The 22,271-nt window shown below is 36.8% G+C and overlaps 2 protein-coding genes across 7 annotated transcripts in view; both read left to right on the top strand.

Moving 5' to 3' along the window:
* LOC139944135 (BAR/IMD domain-containing adapter protein 2-like) overlaps positions 1-15,384 on the top strand; it is a 69,404-nt gene extending 54,020 nt beyond the window's left edge. The window contains exons 10-17 of one of the 2 annotated variants that reach the window (XM_071941096.1): positions 148-292; positions 935-1,089; positions 2,236-2,378; positions 3,604-3,853; positions 5,332-5,462; positions 7,225-7,320; positions 7,902-7,934; positions 9,891-15,384. In XM_071941096.1, coding sequence (XP_071797197.1) covers positions 148-292; positions 935-1,089; positions 2,236-2,378; positions 3,604-3,853; positions 5,332-5,462; positions 7,225-7,320; positions 7,902-7,914 — 933 coding nt within the window. In that variant the 3' untranslated portion in view covers positions 7,915-7,934; positions 9,891-15,384. The remainder of the gene's footprint in view (positions 1-147; positions 293-934; positions 1,090-2,235; positions 2,379-3,603; positions 3,854-5,331; positions 5,463-7,224; positions 7,321-7,901; positions 7,935-9,890) is intronic. The other variant, XM_071941097.1, reaches the window with a different exon arrangement.
* Positions 15,385-16,183: 799 nt separating this feature from the next.
* Positions 16,184-22,271, top strand: part of LOC139943734 (RNA binding protein fox-1 homolog 3-like) — a 221,926-nt gene continuing 215,838 nt past the window's right edge. For 3 of the 5 annotated variants that reach the window (XM_071940493.1, XM_071940494.1, XM_071940492.1), the window contains exon 1: positions 16,185-16,972. In XM_071940493.1, the coding sequence (XP_071796594.1) occupies positions 16,577-16,972 (396 nt within the window). In that variant the 5' untranslated portion in view covers positions 16,185-16,576. Of the gene's footprint in view, positions 16,973-22,271 lie in introns of all 5 variants that reach the window. The other 2 variants (XM_071940495.1, XM_071940496.1) reach the window with 2 other exon arrangements.

Raw genomic sequence — 22,271 nt, 5'->3', positions numbered from 1 at the left:
TTTCAATTTCAGCAATTATTGAACCTGAGCAACTGAGTAACCATGGCATGACCCTTCCTGATTGCAAAGATCCTAAATTAGCTTCATTTCAACAGCTATTTATCAGTAAAGTAATTCAAAGTGAACTTTTGTTTTTAACTTTTAAAGGAGGCACCAGAGCGACCTTCTTCAACCGACATGACCGACGCCCACTCCTCTGCCAATTTCTGTAGTGCCACCTTGCCCAACCCTAAGAGAGATAAAGGCTCTGGGATCCGCCACACTAAATCCATGATCCAACATATCCCACAGGGTAAGTTGCAGATATTCTTCCTATTCTAATTCTCACCATTACAACATTGTGCATAAAGCAGTACTTTCCCTAGTTCTGTGAAAAAAAATCACGGGCAAATCACTCGGCTGGATTTTAAACCCACGACCTTTGCATTGGTAGAGCGGAGGTCTCACCACTATCACTGAGCCTGGTGGCTACAGGGAAGTTTGAATCCTATGTGTTAGCAGCGTGTTACTGCAACGGTTGTGGGGTTTTACAGATGTCTGGGCATCCTTGTCGTGGGTTAGATTTCCCCTTCAGTGATTTGCCCGTTGAACACGGGAAAGTACTGAGTATAGACCGTATTGAATATGAAGTCACCGTTCAAATATCTGCCGTACAAGATGGCTTCTGCGAGCGTGTGCGTGGGATGTGCGTGCTTGTGCCGAAGAAATCTACCCGGGAACGCTGCGTGCTGCGTGTTTCTTTAATGTATGCGTTCAGACGTGCATACGATTTGACCTATAAAATGGCGACTTTCATAGCAGCAAAGGGGTTAATCAATACAGTCTATTCAGTGCCTTATACGCATTGGTGTATTAAGGGTAAAAAACAAACTATATGAGTATTTACCGAACCTTTTACCTCCTTATTTTTATTCTTTTTGTGGGTTAATTTTAGGAGGTGTTAGTGTAACATCATTGCCACGGAATTCCTTCTTACGCAGAGTATCGGAAGGTGGAGATAATATCTCCGCTGAGGTCCAGAAACTGACCAAAGTACAAGCCATGTACAGTCACATTGCCAGCACTGAAAGTCAACTCAACTTCAACGAGGTACAAACACTTTATGTTCCTCTTCATTGAGGGCCACATTTTATGGGTTCGCTTACACCCGTTTCAGACAGGCGCTCCAGAGTCGCGCCAAACCAAATTCTGAATTAAGTACATGAAAAGTTTTACGTCTGAATTAGTTAGGAGCGACTGGACGTGCTAGAAGTCGACTGTTGCAGTCGTTCGGAACGGTTTTGGTGCGTCTTGGTTTCAAACGTCGATCTTGTCATGAGCCGAACCAATGTAAATGTTATGTTAAGTTCACCTGTCTGAAATTTATTTTGGGTCGACCTAGAGTCGCGTCTAATCTATTTGGTTTGGCACCTGTCTGAAACGAGTGTTAGGGTGTCTTTGGCAAGTTCTGGTGTTTAGGTCATCAGAGTGTGGATCCAAATCCCGGTCATGTCCTTGAGCAAGATGCTATACCCAGGGGTATAAATGGGTACCTGCGTGGGTAGACGTTGACATTGTTTGGTTGTTTGATATTGAGGTTGATAATAATAAAAATGATAATAAGAATTGTTATGCGCACATATCCACCCTTCTGGGTGTTCAAGGCGCAGTGAAACCAAAAACAAAACAAAACAAAACACAGAAAAACAGACACAGGATCAGTTTTGAGAACATGATTTCCTAGACAATGTCACAATGCGGGGAGCAGTATTTTGGAGGCGTTGAAGACGGGAAATCTAGTTGTTAGGAAGACAGTAGAGAAGAGGACTGCCAATGTCAATGCGAGAAGTAACAAATGCATAAATGACCTTTTCAGTGGCACTTTTGTCCAAGTACTTGCGAGTCTTACCGATATTCCTGATGTGATATGATGACAGACGAACAATGTTGTTGATGTTGGGCTGAAGCTCTCTGTTGATGTTGGGCTGATGCTCTCTGTTGATGTGGGGCTGAAGTGTCGTCGATAAATCTAACCCTGTAAGTTGAGAAGGATCAGCACAGAACATCATGGTAAAGCAGTTACATGTAATTACATCTAGGTTGCTATGCCTCTCCATTTCACCTCTTCCGACCCCACCGTAATCCGTGCTCAAACCAAAATCAGTTGGAGTCTACAGCCTTCTGCATTAATTTGGTTGTTAAATCTCGTTCAGATTTGTCGTCACGAAGTTATAATTGTTCTTGTTGATCTATTAGGGTGATATCATCGGACTGGTCGGACCAAAGAACAACGGCTGGTACTATGGACACAATTACCACTCCAAGAGAAGCGGCTGGTTCCCAATAGCCTATACCCACCCTGTACAGACCAATGACAATGAACAGAATGGAAGCAGAAGGTTTGTAGTTAGATTAAGAATAAGAATCTTTTATTCGGGCAACAGTAAAGGAACGTTACAGAATTGGTAAGAAACAAATCGTGAAAATCACAGATTTACATCAAACTTACACAACGTATGTTGATGATAGTAGAAAACATCCCTTGAAATATTTCTTTCTGAAATATCATATTTGATGGGAAATAACTTATCTAGTTTCGCGTTGGAGTGAGCGTTTTATTCTTCTTCTTTTTTACATCGATATCATGTAATATGTGTAATTGTTTTTCACTATTTTCTCGTGACCCAGTTGGCTGATCGCTCTCAAACTTCTCCAGGTTTGTCAGTTTATGTATGTGGTGGATTACATTAAGTGCTTACACTGCCAGCAAATGTTTTTTTAGCAAAACCAATTCTGTAATGTTCCTTTAACAAGTTATAAACAAAAACATCGGAAATTGTAGTGCACCTCAAACTCTCTTAACAAAATGATATTCATAACATTGGGATTCAAAATCAGCCTTATTTTAAAGAACACCTGTATGGTTGATAATCAGAAAGATTAGAAAAAAAGTTCACTAGTTTAAATCTGAGCTCTCTGATTGATAAACCCTGGGTCAAAAAAAGATTTTGTAAATTCATATCTGTGATTGCACAATGATTGGTTCAAGAGGAAAGGTAGGGGGGGAATTAAGAAAAAGTCAAACCAATAGATGCAGAATTCCCAAGATGTTAGTGAGAGCTGGTTAGGTTTGTAAGCTCATGCCGTGAGAGGACCCACTATTAAGAATTGACAACGAGTGTATACACAATCCACAGTCGATCACTGACCTCTTGGGTCAAGACTACAATCCCAGCCAAAATGCTTGGGTTATGTGGAACTAAACCTACTCACCCCGTTCCTCCGCTTCCCCACTCAATTTTGTTTAACCCCAGCTGGAGCGGAGACAACATTGAAAAGGAGCCGGTCAAAACCAGGATTGCCTGAAATTTTTATTTATTCATAAATATATAAAAATAATGCAACAAGGGCAGTAGGGCATATAATTTTGTTTTTGTTTTTTTAAGAAATAAAAAAAAATGGAAAAAAATTGTGCGGATTTTGGGGAATTAGGATTGTAAATCAATGGTGACTTGATTCCTAGCTTATCTGTATTTTAAAAAGAGCTACCATAAAAGCTTCAAATGTTTTTCGTTAATATTTTGAATGTGTTTTTGATTGATGTGATTCTTACTCCCATTTTAGCCCATCAACTCATGTGACTCAGAATCCACTGTCAACTAGTACCCCGCCTCCCCTTCCTCCACTCTCCAGCAACCCAGCCTTCAACAAAGGCATGGCAGCCAGCTTGGACAACATACTGGATGGCCGGAACCAGTACCCGTCACCAGACTATGGCGGTGGCAGGAACAGCCCCGGTGTGGCACCTGCGGTCTCTACCATGTCTTTACCGCACTCTCTACTGCAAGGGGCACATACTAACCACGCACATCAGGTACGATTGGGTTTCAAAAAAAGTTTTGTAATAAATGGAAATACAAAGAATATTTATTATGAAGATAACATGTAGGCAAGTAAAGCTGATATGCCCAATTGTATTTATAACAGCTTTGTGTATGAAAAGATACTCTCAACTCTAGGTTCAAATCCCGCCAGGGGCACTATGTGGACTGGGTTTTTAGTCCCCGGATTGCGTGGGTTTTCCCCTGGAATAATTCTGTGGGGTTGTTTTCCAAATCTAAAACTGAAACTTCCTTCCTTCCTTCTCTCTCCATTTGGTTCTTGGCTAGTCCAGTGATTAAGTTTGCTTTTCTGAGAGTCATTGGATTCACAACCAGAATAAATAGATGTTAAATTTGCATCGGGGATGAAGAATGTTAATTTTGGTTTTTACCCATACACCGATGTGTGTCAGCACTGTATACTCAGTACTTTCCTGAGTCCTGTGAAAAGAAAAAAAAATATCACAGGCATGTTACTCGGGTGGGATTCAAACCCACGACCCTTGCAATTCTAGAGCAGTGTCTTACCAACTAGACTACCGAGGTTGCCCAGTAGCTAGAGGCAGTTTGAATCCTATGTTTTGGCAGCGGGTACCGCAACGATATAAGAGATGTTAAATTTGCATCGGGATAAAGAATATTAATTTTGGTTTTTACCAATACACCGATGTGTGTTAGCACTGTATACTCAGTACTTTCCTGAGTCCTGTGAAAAAAAAAATATATATCACAGGCATGTTACTCGGGTGGGATTCAAACCCACGACCCTTGCAATTCTAGAGCAGTGTCTTACCAACTAGACTACCGAGGTTGCCTAGTAGCTATAGGCAGTTTGAATCCTATGTTTTGGCAGCGGGTACCGCAACGATATAAGAGATGTTAAATTTGCATCGGGGATAAAGAATATTAATTTTGGTTTTTACCCATACACCAATGTGTGTTAGCACTGTATACTCAGTACTTTCCCGAGTCCTGTAATAAATGAAATGAAATGCAAGAACCTGTGACATCACATGTTTACAAAAGAGCCACAGGGGCCTGCACTTCCTGCAGGCACGATTTATGTGCAGCTCAATGCAAGAAAACATAAAATATAATAAAATTATTGAAATTGTACTGTACATTATTTATTTTTTATTTTTCAGCTGTTATTCTCTATATATACTCTTGAATGGGATACTTTTGGACGGTCCTTTTTCTAAGTTCTAACCAGTAGTGTGCATGCTCAGACCATACACGCGCGCAATACTGAGCATCTGCGCGCCGCTCGGAGCCACAAAAAGGGACTGTTTTGTCCTCTGCCATTGATGTGGAAATTATGATTACAAAAACGTACAATTTCCCGTTTCACCACTGTGCAGTGTCTTGCCTGCCAGGAAAATCCCTGGAATGTATAAGGTCACTTGTATTGTGAACAACGGTCACATGGTCTATTAGTATGTTTTAATCTTTGACTCCTGTTTACCTACAGGCTGAAGGTCACCATGGAACAGAGGGTACCAACGCCAACGGTCATAGGTCACCAACCAGCAGTATCTCTAGCTCTGCCTCTATGCCGTCTCAACCATCCAGAGATAATGCCAGCGTTGAGGAAGAAGATAGGTATAACTAAACTCCCTCCCCCCTCCTTCCCTATCCCCAAGAAACTCTGCCTTGTTTACAAAACAAAAAATAAATAGTGGCCTGAGGTTTCAATTCTAGCAAAGTCTTTCTTGAAGGCTACGTTACAACTATTTCTATCCTGCAGGGTTTGTTTTTCTCAGAGACTAAAACGACAACCCCGTTTTTTGGACCCTAGCAGAGTCTTTCTTGAAGGCGGAATGACAACTCGTTTCAATCCTAGCAGAGTCTTTCTTGAAGGTGGAATGACAACTCATTTCAATCCTAGCAGAGTCTTTCTTGAAGGCGGAATGACAACTCGTTTCAATCCTAGCAGAGTCTTTCTTGAAGGCGGAATGACAACTCGTTTCAATCCTAGCAGAGTCTTTCTTGAAGGCGGAATGACAACTCGTTTCAATCCTAGCAGAGTCTTTCTTGAAGGCTGAATGACAACTCGTTTCAATCCTAGCAGAGTCTTTCTTGAAGGCTGAATGACAACTCGTTTCAATCCTAGTAGAGTCTTTCTTGAAGGCTGAATGACAACTCGTTTCAATCCTAGCAGAGTCTTTCTTGAAGGCGGAATGACAACTCGTTTCAATCCTAGCAGAGTCTTTATTGAAGGCTGAATGACAACTCGTTTCAATCCTAGTAGAGTCTTTCTTGAAGGCTGAATGACAACTCGTTTCAATCCTAGCAGAGTCTTTCTTGAAGGCGGAATGACAACTCGTTTCAATCCTAGCAAAGTCTTTCTTGAAGGCGGAATGACAACTCGTTTCAATCCTAGCAGAGTCTTTCTTGAAGGCGGAATGACAACTCGTTTCAATCCTAGCATAGTCTTTCTTGAAGGCGGAATGACAACTCGTTTCAATCCTAGCAGAGTCTTTCTTGAAGGCGGAATGACAACTCGTTTCAATCCTAGCAGAGTCTTTCTTGAAGGCGGAATGACAACTCGTTTCAATCCTAGCAGAGTCTTTCTTGAAGGCGGAATGACAACTATTTCGACCCTGCAGGGTTTGTTTTTCTCAGAGACTAAAACGACAACCTGTTTTTTTTACCCTTGTGGAGTCTTTTTTAAGTTTAAAGGTTAAAGTCACCTGGAAGTATACTTTTTTTTTTCTTCAAACATTAGAGTATATGTTTCTGAACAATAAAATAATTTTTTTAATAACTGTTTATTAACGATTTATATATTAAACAACAAAAAATAGTTGTGTGGGGTGACTCCGCCTACCCCTTTTGTGACGTAATGTTAAGCAGTTTGCAACAGCTGCTTCTATTTTCTGGTCTCCAAACAAAAAGGAAACCTTTGACCAATCTCAAACAATTGTAAAGACAATGTATTGATGTATAATAACATTCACATTGATTCTAGTAATGAAACTGTTTTGTTGTTTTGACTTTTGTCCATGTTTCATCATTGATAACGAAATTAGGTTGTCTTTTTCAACAATGAAAGTTTGTACAAATGCCTGCAACAACTTTGCATTTTATGTGATTATTAACTTTTATTTTCCAGAGAGTAACTTGAATAGTTCCAGTTACAAATTTATTTGACCCAATTGCTTAGAGTCCCAAAGAAGAAGCAAAGTTACATGTCAAGTAGCAAACCTAAAAACCTTTGCCACACAATAAATTTTCTTTCATCCTGTGTCTGATCAGTTATTTTATTGTACTCATCAGAAATGTGATTTATTCCCCCCCCCCCCCCGGGAGTTCACAATCACCGCAATTCCACTTTTAATCTTTCCACTTCTTTTCTTTTCAGCTCTGTTTTTTCGAGTGTACAGCTACGCAGGACCGTCACAAACGACCGCTCGGCCCCTCTCATCCCAAAGGACTACTCAATGAATGAGCTCCCAAGGTAAACACCAGATTTTTGTTGTTGATTTTTTCTTTCAAAAAATAGTAAATGACATTTTGAACCTATCAGAGATGAGGGCTACTTTTTCTGTTATATCGGATGAAGACAAGAGTATCATTTATTATCAATCATAAAACTAGGATGGCTCGTTTTTTGATAGTGTCTTGTACAAAACACTTCCTCTGAAGATCTTTCAAAACAGTACAGTGCGCCCTCTACACTTGACCCCTGGAGAGGTCACTTTCCCTTAAAAGCATTGGACTCAAATCCCGGTCATGACACTTCTGCCCTTGAGCAAGGCACTATACCAATGCTTTGTAAGATGTTGGGAAGGTATTGCTTTCTGCTTTTCCAGCTAGGCTCTTATTGGATGATACCCCTGTTTCAGCCTCAGGAGAAGGTGGCAACATGCCCCTGGTAGGTCGATTGCCAAAATCTGTTCAGCCTTCACCTTGAAGTGGCCGTCAGGCCTTGTGATGTTAAAAAAAAAAAAAAACTGCTTTTTAGCTTTTACTCAGAAGTTTGTAGTTTGCTTAAGTTGCCTTCCTAATGTTGGTTCATTTTATTCTCCTCTTGTTTAGCGATTCTAAGTAGTTTACACTTTGCAAAGTGGAGTAAGTAAAGATATCAATAACACTCCAACTATTCCTTTAATACTTAATCAGTCACCTTTCATTTTGAACTCATATTTTTAACTAAAATGATTTTTTTATTCTGTATATTCATGGCCAAGAGGGCAAATTGCATGAGTATTTACTATTTTTTAAAGGGGTCATCCAAAGTTTTCAATATTTTTAAGATTGTACTTTTTAAGACTTAAATAGTTAGTGGGTTGGCGTTTTGACCCTAGCAGATTCTTTCTCGAAAGCTAAAATGACAACACAACACACACGTATAGGTATACAAATGTAACATATGCTTTTGCTGTGTGATAGTGCGTCGTTTGCCGTGTGATAATCCGACGGCTATCACACGGCGTGTAGTACCCAGACATCTTTTTACCCACCTCGAACGCAATCAGTTGTGCATCTGTGTATCTGAAACGCGCGTCTGAACGTTACGTGTACGAGGATGATAAATAGTCTGTTGGGGTGTTATAAAACAAATATTGACTGCTTTAACTCTTGCTAGTGCGCTTGGGGAAAATAGAACGCTCTTGGGATCACCTCGGGAGTCGTAGATTTAACCATAGCACTCGAAGCAGTCAATATTTGTATACTGTTACACTCCTGTCTATGTGTGTTGTGTTTTGTTGTACATGTCGTATTGTGTTGTCAATAACCGTTCAGAAAAGACTCTGCTAGGGTCAAAACATGATGCCACTACCTTTTTTTGTTGCCCGTTAAACAGTCTCTAACCACCTTAACCACCCCCCCCCCCCAAAAGTAGTCATGAATGAACTTATTTTAAATTGATGGGAACCTTTGAAAAACAGTAGTTCACCAGGGTTAAGAAGAAGACAAATAAATAAATGAAATAAAATGTTTAAAAAACTTTGGACCACCCTGATATTTGACCTTACTCGTCCAACTTGTGAAAGCAAGGAAATAAAGCAACAAACATTTTATTTAAAAATACATAAAAATACATAATTCTTTTTGTAAACTTGTAACTTTTTGAAGATTATATCCCCAGCTAACAAAACTAAATAAGTAAAAAATATATGATTTATATCCAATCATAACTGACTGAGTCAGGTCTGGAATTCATCTTTGAGAGGGCAAGGGAATTTTATTTTTGCAAAGGGCAAATGTTAAAAAAAAAAAAAAAATCTAAAAATATGAAACTTAAGGAGCACCAAGGCCAAGACTAGGGGGTGACAGAGGCCGTGACCTTCGTTTTCTTGATGTAATTCCAGGCCTGCTAAATTGTTTTCAGTATTTAAAGTATACTTTTGATTTAATTATATTAGTACTAAAAAAAATTAACAGAGAAGAAACTGTCTTGTGAGTACTATATTCAGGTTGTTGATTTATTCTAATATTCAAGTTAAATTGTCTTTTCTTGAAGAGTTCCACAACATAACTGATCCATTTTCAACTATATGTTTTTTTTCTGGCTGCCTTCATTGTCTATCTTGTCTTCAAGCAATACTATGGCAGAATTTTAGCCATGGTTTGCAGAGGAGGTTTTGTGACTCACAGTGAACGCATACTCATATTTTGTCACAATAGCTCAACGAAATCTCTGTGATAATAATGAGAAAAATAAGAAGATCTGTTTTGATACTGACTCAAACTTTTTGTTTCAATTCTTTCTGTCTTTCTGTTGTCTAATTTGAAAGATATTTTCTGAGGTATGAACTTCAATGTCAGTAACATGTCACCAAGAATGATTTTTTCTTTCTTTCTTCATTATTCCTATTTTTTTTTTCTTTTTTTTTTCCACTCTCTCATGTTTTGTAGATACCTTTGTATGTTATGTTGTGGGATTGTCTTCTTCTCTGTTGTTGTTGTCAAACATTTCACCGAAAGGAGGAAATATGGAGTAGAACCGCCTTTAACTGCAAAAATCTTTCCATAAATTGTTACCATAATTGTGCGTTTGCTTTGTTGTTTCTTTTTAAACAGATATTGAGAAAATCCTAAATGAGTGAAGAGATGTTTAAAAAAAAAAGGAGAAATAGGAGAAGCTATGCACAACTCAGGTAAGAAGCCCATCAACCAACTTGTGCCTGGACCTACCCGCTAAAGAAGTTCAGACTCATACGAAGTGACAATCAACTCTTCCACCAAGTGCCTTCCAAGATTGATCAAATTGAAGAGTTTGTATAAAAATCTTTATATATGTATAAACAAATATATATATTGTACGATTATTGATGACTTTTTATGCACAATTTTATATAACATTTATTTTTCACAACTCAACAATGGATATTTTAAGTGCCAATATTTGTAAAAGCACTTGTTGTAAATGACCACATGCAGTAGTTTAGAAGCAACTCAAGTTCTAACTTTAGTAACCCTTTCTGTGTGAACCACTTTCTCTTTTTGTACATGATTGATCTAACTCGGATGTATAAACTCCTTTTTTCCTATTGATTTGAAGCTGAACAACTTTATTTATTCCAAAAAAAACAAAAGCAGTTATAGGTCAGTAATCCATGGAATAAACACAGATATATCAAGAGATAAAAACATATGTACACAAATAGATAAAAACACAATCTAACATGATATGATCTAGCCAAATAGGAGACAAAAATTAAGTTGCCTTAGCCTTTGAGATAGACTCTGCTAGGGTCAAAATATCAGGCCTCCAACTATTTTTGTTCCATTTAGAAATTAAAGATATTTATTACCATCTTGTGAAAACCATATGATTTAAGGCTGTTCTTTTCCTATATGAGGAATTTCTTTAGTGCTTGTCTGAAAAAATATCCACAATGTTGATTTGGGTGCACTTGTTTTTTGGTCATTAAAACCATTCGTTCATTCTGTAAAATCATCACCATACGCCCAGAATATGAAAATCTTTTGTATTTTTTGCACCGCTATTTTCAGGTAAAATGTCAGTAAAATAAGAAACAGAAATACATGGTTTTGTTTTTTGTTTGTTTCAGATTCTATGTTTACATAGGAAAAGTTGGAAAATGTCAATTCAGTTCAAAACCTTTTTTTGTATCCCATTGTTTGAGCAAAAGCCTGGCAAATTTTGCCGCTGTTTGCTCTAAGCATTTTTATTGCAAGCCACTTGCAGCCGCTTTGGTCTGTAAAGGGTTGAAGACAAGAACACAACTTTTACTTCAACTTACTACTTTCTGTGTTGAATAAAACGTCTGCCTTTCAGATTTTTTTAGGGTTAATGACAAGAATGCACTTTTACTTAAGTCTTGTCACTTCCTGTGTTGACTAAAACATCTGCCTTTCAATATTTGTTAAAACAGCATTCAAAAGTATTAAAAACATAAGGACTTAAAGTGATTATTTAAATTTTTGCAACAATAGCCTTTATGAAAGAGTGTGTTATTTGAAGAAGTGCCGTCTAAAATGCATGAGTTTTATATTGTTGTATATTACATGGGTAACATACATGAAATAGTTATGCTAACTTGTCAACAGAAAATGAGATAGTTGACAAATGTTCAGGAATATCAAAAAACAAAAACCATTGGAACGGTGTAATTTTTGCTATTGATTTACACCAAGTGCTTAACAATATTAAACTATTGTAGCGTTTTTTGTTACTGCAATGCTAGAAATTTCTAAGTATTAAATACCATTAAAAAAAATATTTTCTAGGATTTTCGGAGACACCATGTGCATAAAAGTCCTTCTATGCATTTTTGTGATTCTGAAAAGAACCAGTGGTTGACAACCCAAGGTTTCGATCAGTATGCTCTGATCGTCTTCAGGAGAATGCTGGACTTTGTTGCTGTATGTTTCTTTTGAGAAGCATACCTGAAAAGTACTGCTGATGAGGTTAAGCCATGCATATAGACTCAGCTCAAAGTGTTGAGTTGTTAACCACTGGATTTTTTTCCAGAACCACCACAACTCATAGCGAGAGTTTTATGTATACTTGGTTACGTCTCTGCAAACTTCACTAGCTAATGTCTTGACTGCAATGCCTAAAGCTCTAAGTATTAAACCGTTGTAGGTTTTTAAGTATTAAACTGAGTTATGTTTTACACTGTAGATACTTTTACTATAAGTTTAGTATAGATCTTTTGCAATGACATCATGCTGACAGCAGCTTAGATGTTAAAGAAACAATTGAACACATAGCTATGTGCATAAAGAGTACTTAGGAGAGGCCAATGGTGTGATCTAAACACTCTTGTCTGGGCACAATGTTATAGAACTGCTTAACAGTCTTTTTGCTTACTGCTTCAGTTTCCAATCCACAGTGCTGTTAAAAAAAAAAAATCTGTAAGGGCATGAAAAGGCATGCTAACCTTCCAGTGCTTACTTTATGAACAATTTATAATTTTCTTGCTAAACCTTGAAGTACACTTCACTTAAAGACACTGGACACTATTGGTAATTGTCAAAGACCAGTCTTCTCACTTGGTGTATCTGAACAAATGCGTAAAAAAAAACAAATCTGTGAAAGTTTGAGCTCAATTGGTCATCAAAGTTGCGAGATAACAGTTAAAGAAAAAAACACCATTATCACACAAAGTTGTGTGCTCGCAGATGCTTGATTTTGAGACCTTAAAATCTAACGCTGAGGTCTCTAAATCAAATTCGTGGAAAATTACTTCTTTCTCACAAACTACCCGTTACTAAGTAAGGTTTTATGCTCATAATTATTTTGAGTAATTACCAATAGTGTCCAGCACGAAAATTTGCCTACCGTTAAGCGGCGCTATGAAATTGGCCCCTGGTAAAAATATAAAAGAAAGGTCTGTGAAAGAGAGTTAATTTAGTAAGGACTCGCCAGTTTGGGATTCAAACGGAAAGTGAAAAACTGAAGCATGTTTGTTCTGTCTCATCTCTTTGTTTGTTGGGATGATTATTTGTTTGTTTGTTTGTTTCTTACAGAATGTGCTAGAATGGTTTGGCATGATTGAAAACTAATTTTAAAATGTTAAGTCAAGTTAAAGTAAATATTCTTTTGTTAATAAATAGTAAGTTCAAACATTAATGCATAGTAAAAGTTACTTATCTGAATATTTCCATACTGCAATTACAAATAAAAATGTATACTGTTTTTTTGTTTATCAGCACCTGATTTTAACTGATTTCGTTTTTCAAATGGTTTTACACAGACCAAACCTATTAACTTATAAAGTGTACAGAGCAAAGTTTGTTGAACAATTCATTGCAGAAACATTTCAAATCAGTAAGGTTAACAAACAGTAAACAATTGAAGAAGTTTGATTTAGATATTTCGACCAAGACCGAGACCTGCAGCCGATTTCACAAAATGCTAAGATTAATCCAATCTCGAGTTAGGACAAGTAACCCGTCCTAACTTTAGGATGGGTTGAATGCGTCCTACGTCTTTGTATACAGAATTGAACTGGTCCTAAGATTAATCCTAAGTCAGGAAGAGTTTGGTGAAATCGACTGCAGGGCAACAGAGGCTTTGGCCTCCAGGTATTTCCAGGGGTGGACTTCATAAAGAGTTGAGACTCGAGTTAGGACGAGTTACTCATCTTAAGTTTTTAATATCTCTTAGGACTAATTCTTTGTGAAATCGACCCTAGACCTGGTATTTGTAGTAAAATCATTTTAAGGGGGAAACAATAGACTTCTAGTGAGGTTTGCGGAGAGACATCATGTACATAAAAATCCTTCTATGCCTTGGTGTGATTATGTAAAGAACCAGTGGTCGACAGCCCAACGTTTCGATCAGTATGCGCTGATCGTCTTCAGAAGAATGCTGGACTTTGTTGCGGAATGTTTCTTAAGTACTGCTGATTAGGTTAAGCCAACATGTAGGCTCAGCTCAAAACAATGAGTTTGTAACCACTGGCGTTTTCCGAAACCACCGCAACTCAAAGAGAGATATTTATGTACAGGGTGGTGTCTCCGCAAACTTTCAAATCCTATTTACACAGAGACTATCTTCGTAGGATCTTTTCAAATTTCTTCAATTTATTTTTTTGTAAATGGCTTAACTGTTTATGTCCAGGTGCTTGTCCTAGTATTACATGATTTTAAACAATTTTATATTATTTTGTAAAGTATTACTTGTAAAAATTAATGATAACTTTAATGAGGAGTATTAGCATAATATTATCCATAACTTTCGTTTGTAAATTGTCAAACCTTCTCTCACTCTGTTGATTTGAGTGTTTTGTTATATTATTTATTTTCATCAGAATTTTTGTTGTTGTTATCTTGGAGATAATGCATGTTCCCTAGCCAATGGTATAATGGATTTATATTATTATTATTATTATGGACCTATCAGCTTCCAGTCAAGTGTGCTGAGCAAATGTGCTATTAAAAGAACAACTCGGAATATTATTTTAAAGATTGAAGTATTACACTTTACTAAATCACTTAAGTATTAAAAGATAGTGCAATGCTAACACTTCAATTCGGGATTCATTTGTTTTTGTTTGTGTGTGTGAAGGGGGGGGGGGGGCTGTCTAATTTCATGAAGCTGCTTAGCAGCCATTTGTGCTTACTGTGGGATTTCCATTTCAGAGCGCTGCTAACCGTAAGCATAAGAAAAGGCAAGCTAATACATTCCCAGTGCCTACTCCAAATGAATGGTGTAACAATGCAACTCCATGGTTAACACACAAGTTGGTCGCTAACTTGCAAAATTATGAACAAAAGGATTGCGCTTAAAGGGTTTGGGTACTTTTGTATAACATAACTAGTAAATACGTTTTTACATGCTAAAAATAATTTTCGTCGCAATGAGACAAAAATATTTTGTTTTTTACTTGTTTTACTCATTAATTCTCCAAAATTCTCATCATTATCTCTGAACCATGTAAGTTTAATGTAAATCTGTGGGCTAAAATACAAAGCAAAGTCTCTTTACTTTCTAAAGCAGCTTTGCAAAATTGGGAAGTTTTTTAGAGTTCGTACGGGATTGGTATCTTAGCAAGTAGTAAAAATATTTGGAAGATGGTGTCAGTGAGTAGACCCATTACAAAGGTGGCCATTCATGAGGTCAAACAACAAGGAAAGTGACTGAATGTACATCATGCCATCCAAAGCTCTAAGGCAGTGATTGGTCTTCTTTTGACCTTAGTGTGTGCACTGGTTGACCTTGTGACCTCATCTGGAGGGAATCCATTTGCAGTCTTTGGAATAAGGATTGCCAAAATTAACGATTGAAAACAATATGGTACATGGGGAAGTTGGGGGATTTTTTGGGGGTGTTGTTTGTCATGTTTTTTATTTCTCTTGTCTGTAATAACAAAATTATTGGATGATTTATTAGACGGAATGTACTCGTTCAAAACGTATGTTGTGCTATCAATGTAACGAAACAAAAAATGTCGTATAACATTTGGAAAAAGTTTACCCTATGGGTTTAGTAAAATAACTTTAAACGAAATGGGGGGTGAGTATTATAATACAGTTCTTGTTCAGAATTATATTGTTTTGTTTACAATGTTTGTTTCTGAAGTGTTTTTATTAATTGTTGCTCCACGCAATTACTTTTTCTTGTATAAAGTTAAAGTGAATGAATAAAACAGATATAATTGTACATCTATTTGTTTATGTGGGGTCAGATATCTATGAGCAATCGATTTATTGTTATTTTATAACCATGCATTGTGGAAAATCATCAGATTATACAATGGCTGGAAATATATTGTATGGTTGCAGTCGAGACCTGGAAGCCAGAGAACAGACTAAGTTTGAGACCCCCCCATTTTGCTGCCTGTAACCGAGGCATCCGAAACCCAATCCCAGGCCTTGATATATGACACTGATGGCCTGCTATAATTAACATTTAGTGCATATACAACCTAATTATTTCCAAATCTAATGAAATTTACTTGACAGACTGGCCCTACCCCCCCCCCCCCCCACCCAAACCCACTTCTATAAGACAAAGCGATTGGCTTAGATTATAAATTTAAGATGACACATTAAAATATCACATTAGGTGGCAATAAAGAAGCCAACAATTTCAAAGAAAAAGGTGATATATTAAAAGGGACCCAAAAAATAATAATCTAGGACCCCCCCCCCCCCCCAACACCAACCCAGCACTTTCCATTGGAGAAAAGTTTTAGTTGACATCATTTTGACTAGAGAGGGCAGTATATAAAACATGTTGGGAAGGTGAAAATGAAAGTCTAGATCCCTGGTACCCGTGGCGCGCATACATGCGCGCATACTGCTATGCGAACGAGTGGGTAACCTAACCATGTGGGATGAACACATCATCAGTGTACATCACGGATTTAATAACACAGGAACGCATGTTTGTTGATGTTCGTTTGCCATCATTAGAAAACGATGTTTTGGAAGAACTTGCTGCTTTTTTGTTTACACCAACGGAACGTTCAAAGGAAGAATTATATTGATGCTGGTGCATAGATCACTTACCTTTTAGCTGTAGTCATGCATTAACCACGTGGAAATTAAGAGGCTGTTTTTGTTTCAATTAAGAAATTTGCGCAACTTCCGAGTCCACACATTTACACTGTGCGTGAACGGGACTTCATTGGCCGTGACAGTATTCAACTCGGTGCATCTTCTTTATTTTTTGTCGTCTGCTCAGTTTTCCCAGAGCTGCACTCTGTTTAAACAACGGGACAAGTTCAGCCAACTTTAGCCGGTAATTAAATCTACAATTCGGACAGATTAATCGGACATTTATTTTGATGAACAGTCTATCCGGTTTGCCTGTTCCAATGAAGATGACATCTGAGGCCGGTGTTGTACGGCATCTTGACGGCGGGCCGAGAGCACTGCAACAGCGGGCAACAAACTCCCCGCTCGTGGTGTCTGGACTCTCTTCCGGCGGGGGTGGTGGGGTTGACTTCCCAGGTGGTCATCAGGTGGCGGCTGTCCGCTTACAATCTCTCTCCGTACCAACCTTACATCATCAAGGTGTACTAGATGGTGTCAAGACGCCCCATAGTAACCTCAATTATATTGGAGGACGATCTTCATCGCCAGTTTGCTCAGCTGCTGCTAATAAAAATAGGTCACTGAACGAAGGGGAGAACAACAACAAAACGGATTCAATAAGTTCGACGAGTTCAAGCAATGAAAAGGTTTGTCATTCAGCTCTTTTATTACTTTAGTTTAGTTTTTAACATCTATTTTAAATTTTATTCATGATGGTTTATGATGATTGTTTGTTTTAGTTTCTAGCCTGGTTCTAGCCTAGTCTATAGTGTGTAGTTTTGCCTCTTGACTAATTTATTTTCGAATTGGAAAAACAAAAAAAAAAATTGAAAAAAGGTAAGCAATACGCAGGTGTTCTTCCTGTTTTGGTATAAAAATTTCCCGCATTTTAATCAATTAAATATAACCATGGGTTCTTCCTCCATACATAATAACATGTTTCAGCTAAATACATTTACTAAATAAGATGTTGAATGAAATGTTTATTACTACTAAGGCAACATATTTTATTTTGACTATTTAATAACTCTCTTCTCGATCTTTGAAAATGGGTTGAGTTCAATCATAGAGTGTGGGTTTGAATCCCAGCCTTACTGTTCATCAGGATGCTTTACAGGTGTCCTTGAGAAAGATACTTTCAATTGCTTTGTCCGTCGGTTGGGATGTACATTAAGTGTGCACTGTAGGTTCAGTGGTAGCAAGGTGCGCAGAAGAATCCCTATCACTTCACTCACTTACCATGGACTAGTAGAGTTTAATACCTTGGTAGGGTTTCGGGTTCTAATGCAAACACCCTTGTCTACAGAATGTCAGGCTTCCCTGTCACAGAGATTAAGTTTGCTTTTGCAGCATCCTACATTGTAGGTTCCATTATAGCAAATTAAAATTGGTATGATTCTTATAGGCTCTAATAACATTTGAAATATATGTAAATTGTGTATGGACAGTCGGACTTCCCATTTTCAATATAAAATTCCTGCCATCTTCATAAACATTAACCAAACTCTGTTTAATTCTCACAATCGTCAGTCTTATTTCCATTGCAATCAATAGCCCCTCCAATTAACATAAAATTAAAAAGAAAGGCGCATTGGTTAATTAAACTCTGATTAAATCGGAAAGCAGGTGGATTAAAAGCCCCCCCCCCTCCCTGACAAAAAAACACAACACTGTGGCAACCCTCTTTAATTACTTGGGAATACTTTTACTCCTGACTTGGAAATTCACAATCCATGTGTTAATAATGGATAATCCTCCAGGCACTGACTGGAAGGAAGTGATTAAAGCACGCTGGGTGCTCTTCAGATATTTTATGTATACAATATTACAGCATTTGGCTGCATTTTCCTGCACCGAATAAATATTCAATCATTCATTTGATATTACGCATTGGCTACTTTTATAATCTGTCTGCTGACTGGAAGAAAGTTTATATTAATTTTCAAATATTATTGATACAAAGTGTATGAAATTCCTCCTGTCTAATAACTTGTGGTGTTATTTGAGCAAAGTGTAAGATCCTTGTTTTAAATTAAAAAACAGAACGTTTTGGTCTCCTGAAAGAAAGGAAAAAAGGGTGGTCAATTAAATAACAAAATTTACAAGCTTTTGTTATGAATTACTTGGTTGATTGTAGACTGGTTTATTATCATAATTAAACCCATGTCTCATTGAACAAACATACGGTTATAAATCGGCATGGTCGGGCATTAGTGTTATCCTGTCATACGGATATTCACCAATTGATGTGCTTATTTTGTATGCGTCCATTAGCTGATGGTGACCTGGTGTGTAGTTTGCATTGCAATCATCCCTGAATCTTGCCCATTAATTAGCGGTGGCACTGTGGCACAACATCGGTACCACACTGCATTGACTTAAATTTGTTATCATGGTAGACCCTGGACTCCCTAACAAAAGAAAATTAGTATTACAGCCATAAATACTGTTTTATTAATGTGGTACCTTGAAGTGTCATTATTTGAGCTGTGCTTTGGGGCGTTTTTTATTGACGAGGGGAAAATTAGCATAAAAATTACCCATAAATTTGTAATGATATCGTATTGCTACTGCTGACTGGAAGTATATTTTTTAAATACTTGTTCTGACAAATATATATATTTTTTTTACATTTCCTGGGTGAAGGCAGAAGGCTATTAACCCTGTTAACTGGTTTTGTTGTGAGTTGGTGTGTATTTTTAAAATGAGCAAAATGTTACAACTTTTAAGATGAAGCCAAAAAGTTATTTTACCTTAAGTCTCCTTAAAGGAACAGAGTAAATTTGCTGTGAAAAAGACCCCAGTATGCTTCAATAAGAGAACCTTGGGGTTTTCATCAATGTTTCTGTCTTGGTAGGCTGCGTTAAATTTGTGACACAATACCTTAAAACTATTACAATGTGCTACGTATGTAAAAACAATTCCATAGCTTTGCATAAAAATCTGTAAGAATATGAAATAATGAGTCCTTAAAAAAAGGGCTATTGTGATTATTATTATTATTATTATTATTATTATTATTATTATTATTATTATTATTATTATTATTATTATTATTATTATTATTATTATTATTATTATTATTATTATTATTATTATTATTATTATTATTATTATTATTATTATTATTATTATTATTATTATTATTATTATTATCATTATTAGTATACTGTTACAAAAGTTTATGGTCTGGATGTAGGATTTACATAGTCTCCTGACACTAGGCCTGGGGCGACTAGTGCGACTTTGTGACCAATTCGCGACTATTGACTACTATGTCAAGTCAAGACTGTCTGACATTGTCTGGGAAAATAATAATGACTAGTGTCAAATTGGAGAGTGACTAGTTGTCGTTGGGTATTTCGTATTTGTTTTCATTAGTTGCTCAAGCCTAATTTTTATTGTCTGCTCTGATATTGTTAGATACTTCACATGTAGCTGAATTTTACCAGGATTCATTGGTTTTGAATACTTCGCAACTTGTGTCTCTCAGGTCTATGTGGTTACATGGTATTACCCCAAACCTTTCCATATCGTATTTCCACCATGCAAAGTTTCAAATCCTACTACAGGTCTATCTACCTGACACTGGCTCTATACACTGAAAATCTCATAATGCACTCTGCTATTGTTACTATTGACCTACAGTGAGGTGATAGCAATTTAACAAATAACTTCATAGAAACTTGAAAAACAAAACATTCCTGAGAATTAATGACAAAGGGGCCATTAGTTTTTCTAATGCAACAATGCCATTTTATTCACACTTGAGGTCAACATTGTATCTAGTTTGTCTAGAAAGAAAAACTAAAAGTAACAATTGGTCAAAATTGCCTCTACGTAACCTGAAGGAAAAAAAACTACTTCATTATTTCCGAGAACAGGTGCACAGATTACACTAGTGATACACAACCAATATTCTTCTAGAATGTATAATTTTACTCAATCACTTAAATAGTTGACAAATCCCAAGAAGTACACTTGCGTTGGACAGAATCAAAAGGAAAGGAAATTGAAGTTATTGTATTAGGGTTTAAGAGTACACAAATTTTCTTTGACTGATTCCCAATTATGTATCAGACTGTTTATAATGATTCCTTTATTCGATTGCAGCAAGCATCCAATGTTTGTTAAATAGACAATGTTAATAAGTACACTGTCCTTCTGTTTTTCTGCTGCAATCTCTGTGGCAGATACAGGAAAAGTCCTCCTCTACAGCCTTTAAAGTGCAGAAGGAGTTCTCAAAAAGTGCACGACAATTTTCTTCAAGTGATCTCCCAATTATGTATCAGTTCCTTTACTCGATTAAACCACAAGGCAGAAAAGTTAATGATCTTATCGAATTACATATTTTGCTCATACTAAGTTTGCTTATGAGAAAACTAAAGAGATTGCCACACATATACACTATATCTCTGTATATTTCAGGCTTTTAGTTTGTGTACATTTTAGGAGTGAAATCAATCTGGGGCTCTTGAAGATGGTGATCTTATCAAAAAACAGGCCTGGAATTTGATCTATGAAAGGGCAAGGCCATTTTCATTTTGCAAAAAACACTTCCATTGGAAAATCTTTGAAAGTCAACAGGACACTTTTGAAGGGGCACCAAGGCCAGGACCAGGGGCAACGGATATTATCAAATATCTATAAATATGGTCAATTATGTTGTTCACAAAATGGCTAACACTGATAACAATATTGTTATTTTGTAATAAATTGGACTTTTTATGTCTTCAGAAACTTCAATACCCTTTTGTTCAGTGACGTCTTCACTTTACAGATAATTTTATTGCAGTTTTCCTCAGGAGAAACTATCGATGCGTGTTTCATGAATTAAATTGGGGTCTAACAGGATGACAAAATTTTCATTCACCATTATACAATAATGTGCCCCTCGGAGATTTGCTTTCACAGAATACGTCTGAAATTTAATATTAAATGCAATAATGATAGCTTTATTTATAAGGCGCAAATACTGTGGGCAATGTTCAGCAGCTAGTAATTTATGTCATTTGTTGAATTTGACTTCAGGCTGAATTGTCCATTCAATGAATCGAAAATTTGTGTGGAGGTGTAACACTCCTGTGGTGCAAGATTTAGAAATGCACAAAATGGAATTTACATGGGATGAGATGAACTGTGTATTATATGGCATGCTTCAGTTCAAGCTTGATGAGCATTGTATCTTATGCAGGAATGTACTTTGTAGAGTTCAGTTTAATAAGAAAAATTTAGTGGCTTCTGTTACAGAAGAAATTGCTTTTGTGTTGCACAGTTTATTCGGGAGGCCACATGAGACCAGTTAAGTATTAAAAATGAAAGTGTCAAAAAAATCATCTGTTGGTGCAGAGATGGTAAATTTGCATCGGGGATAAAGAATACTATATATTTTTTGATCCCTTATACCAATGTGTTGAATTCAGGAAAGTGCAGAACCTTGATAATCATGTAATGATATAATTCAGTGTTTTTTTTGGTGGCGGTGATTTTTTTCTCAATATATTTTTTTCTCACTATACACGGTAGAGGTAGACTACATGTATATGCGCTCTACTCAATGACTGCCATGTTTTGTTATGAATGAATGGGAGAAATTAATTGAATGAAATACACACCTTCATCGAAGGACTCAGCTATAGGCCTTTAGCCACGATTTTGTTCTCAATATTCGTGTTTTTTTTCTTTTTTTTTTTTACTTCTTCTCACTATAAACAGAGGTAAATGCACTCTGGGTCAGTGACTATCTCAGTGACTCCCCGGTTTTTCTCTGAATGGGAAAAATTAATTTAATGAAATATACACACCTTCAGAATTGAAGGACTCGGGTACGGGTTTTGTCATGATGGTTTTCAAAAGGAAGGAAATTTACTAATCACATCCTCAGCTAAACTCAAACTTGTCAGTCTTTTCTCATCAAGAGTATATATATCCACACAGATTAGTTGA

Source organism: Asterias amurensis, chromosome 11 (genome assembly GCF_032118995.1).
Source record: "Asterias amurensis chromosome 11, ASM3211899v1".
Classification (NCBI taxonomy): Eukaryota; Metazoa; Echinodermata; class Asteroidea; order Forcipulatida; family Asteriidae; genus Asterias; species Asterias amurensis.
This window is presented reverse-complemented; position numbering and strand designations above follow the sequence as displayed.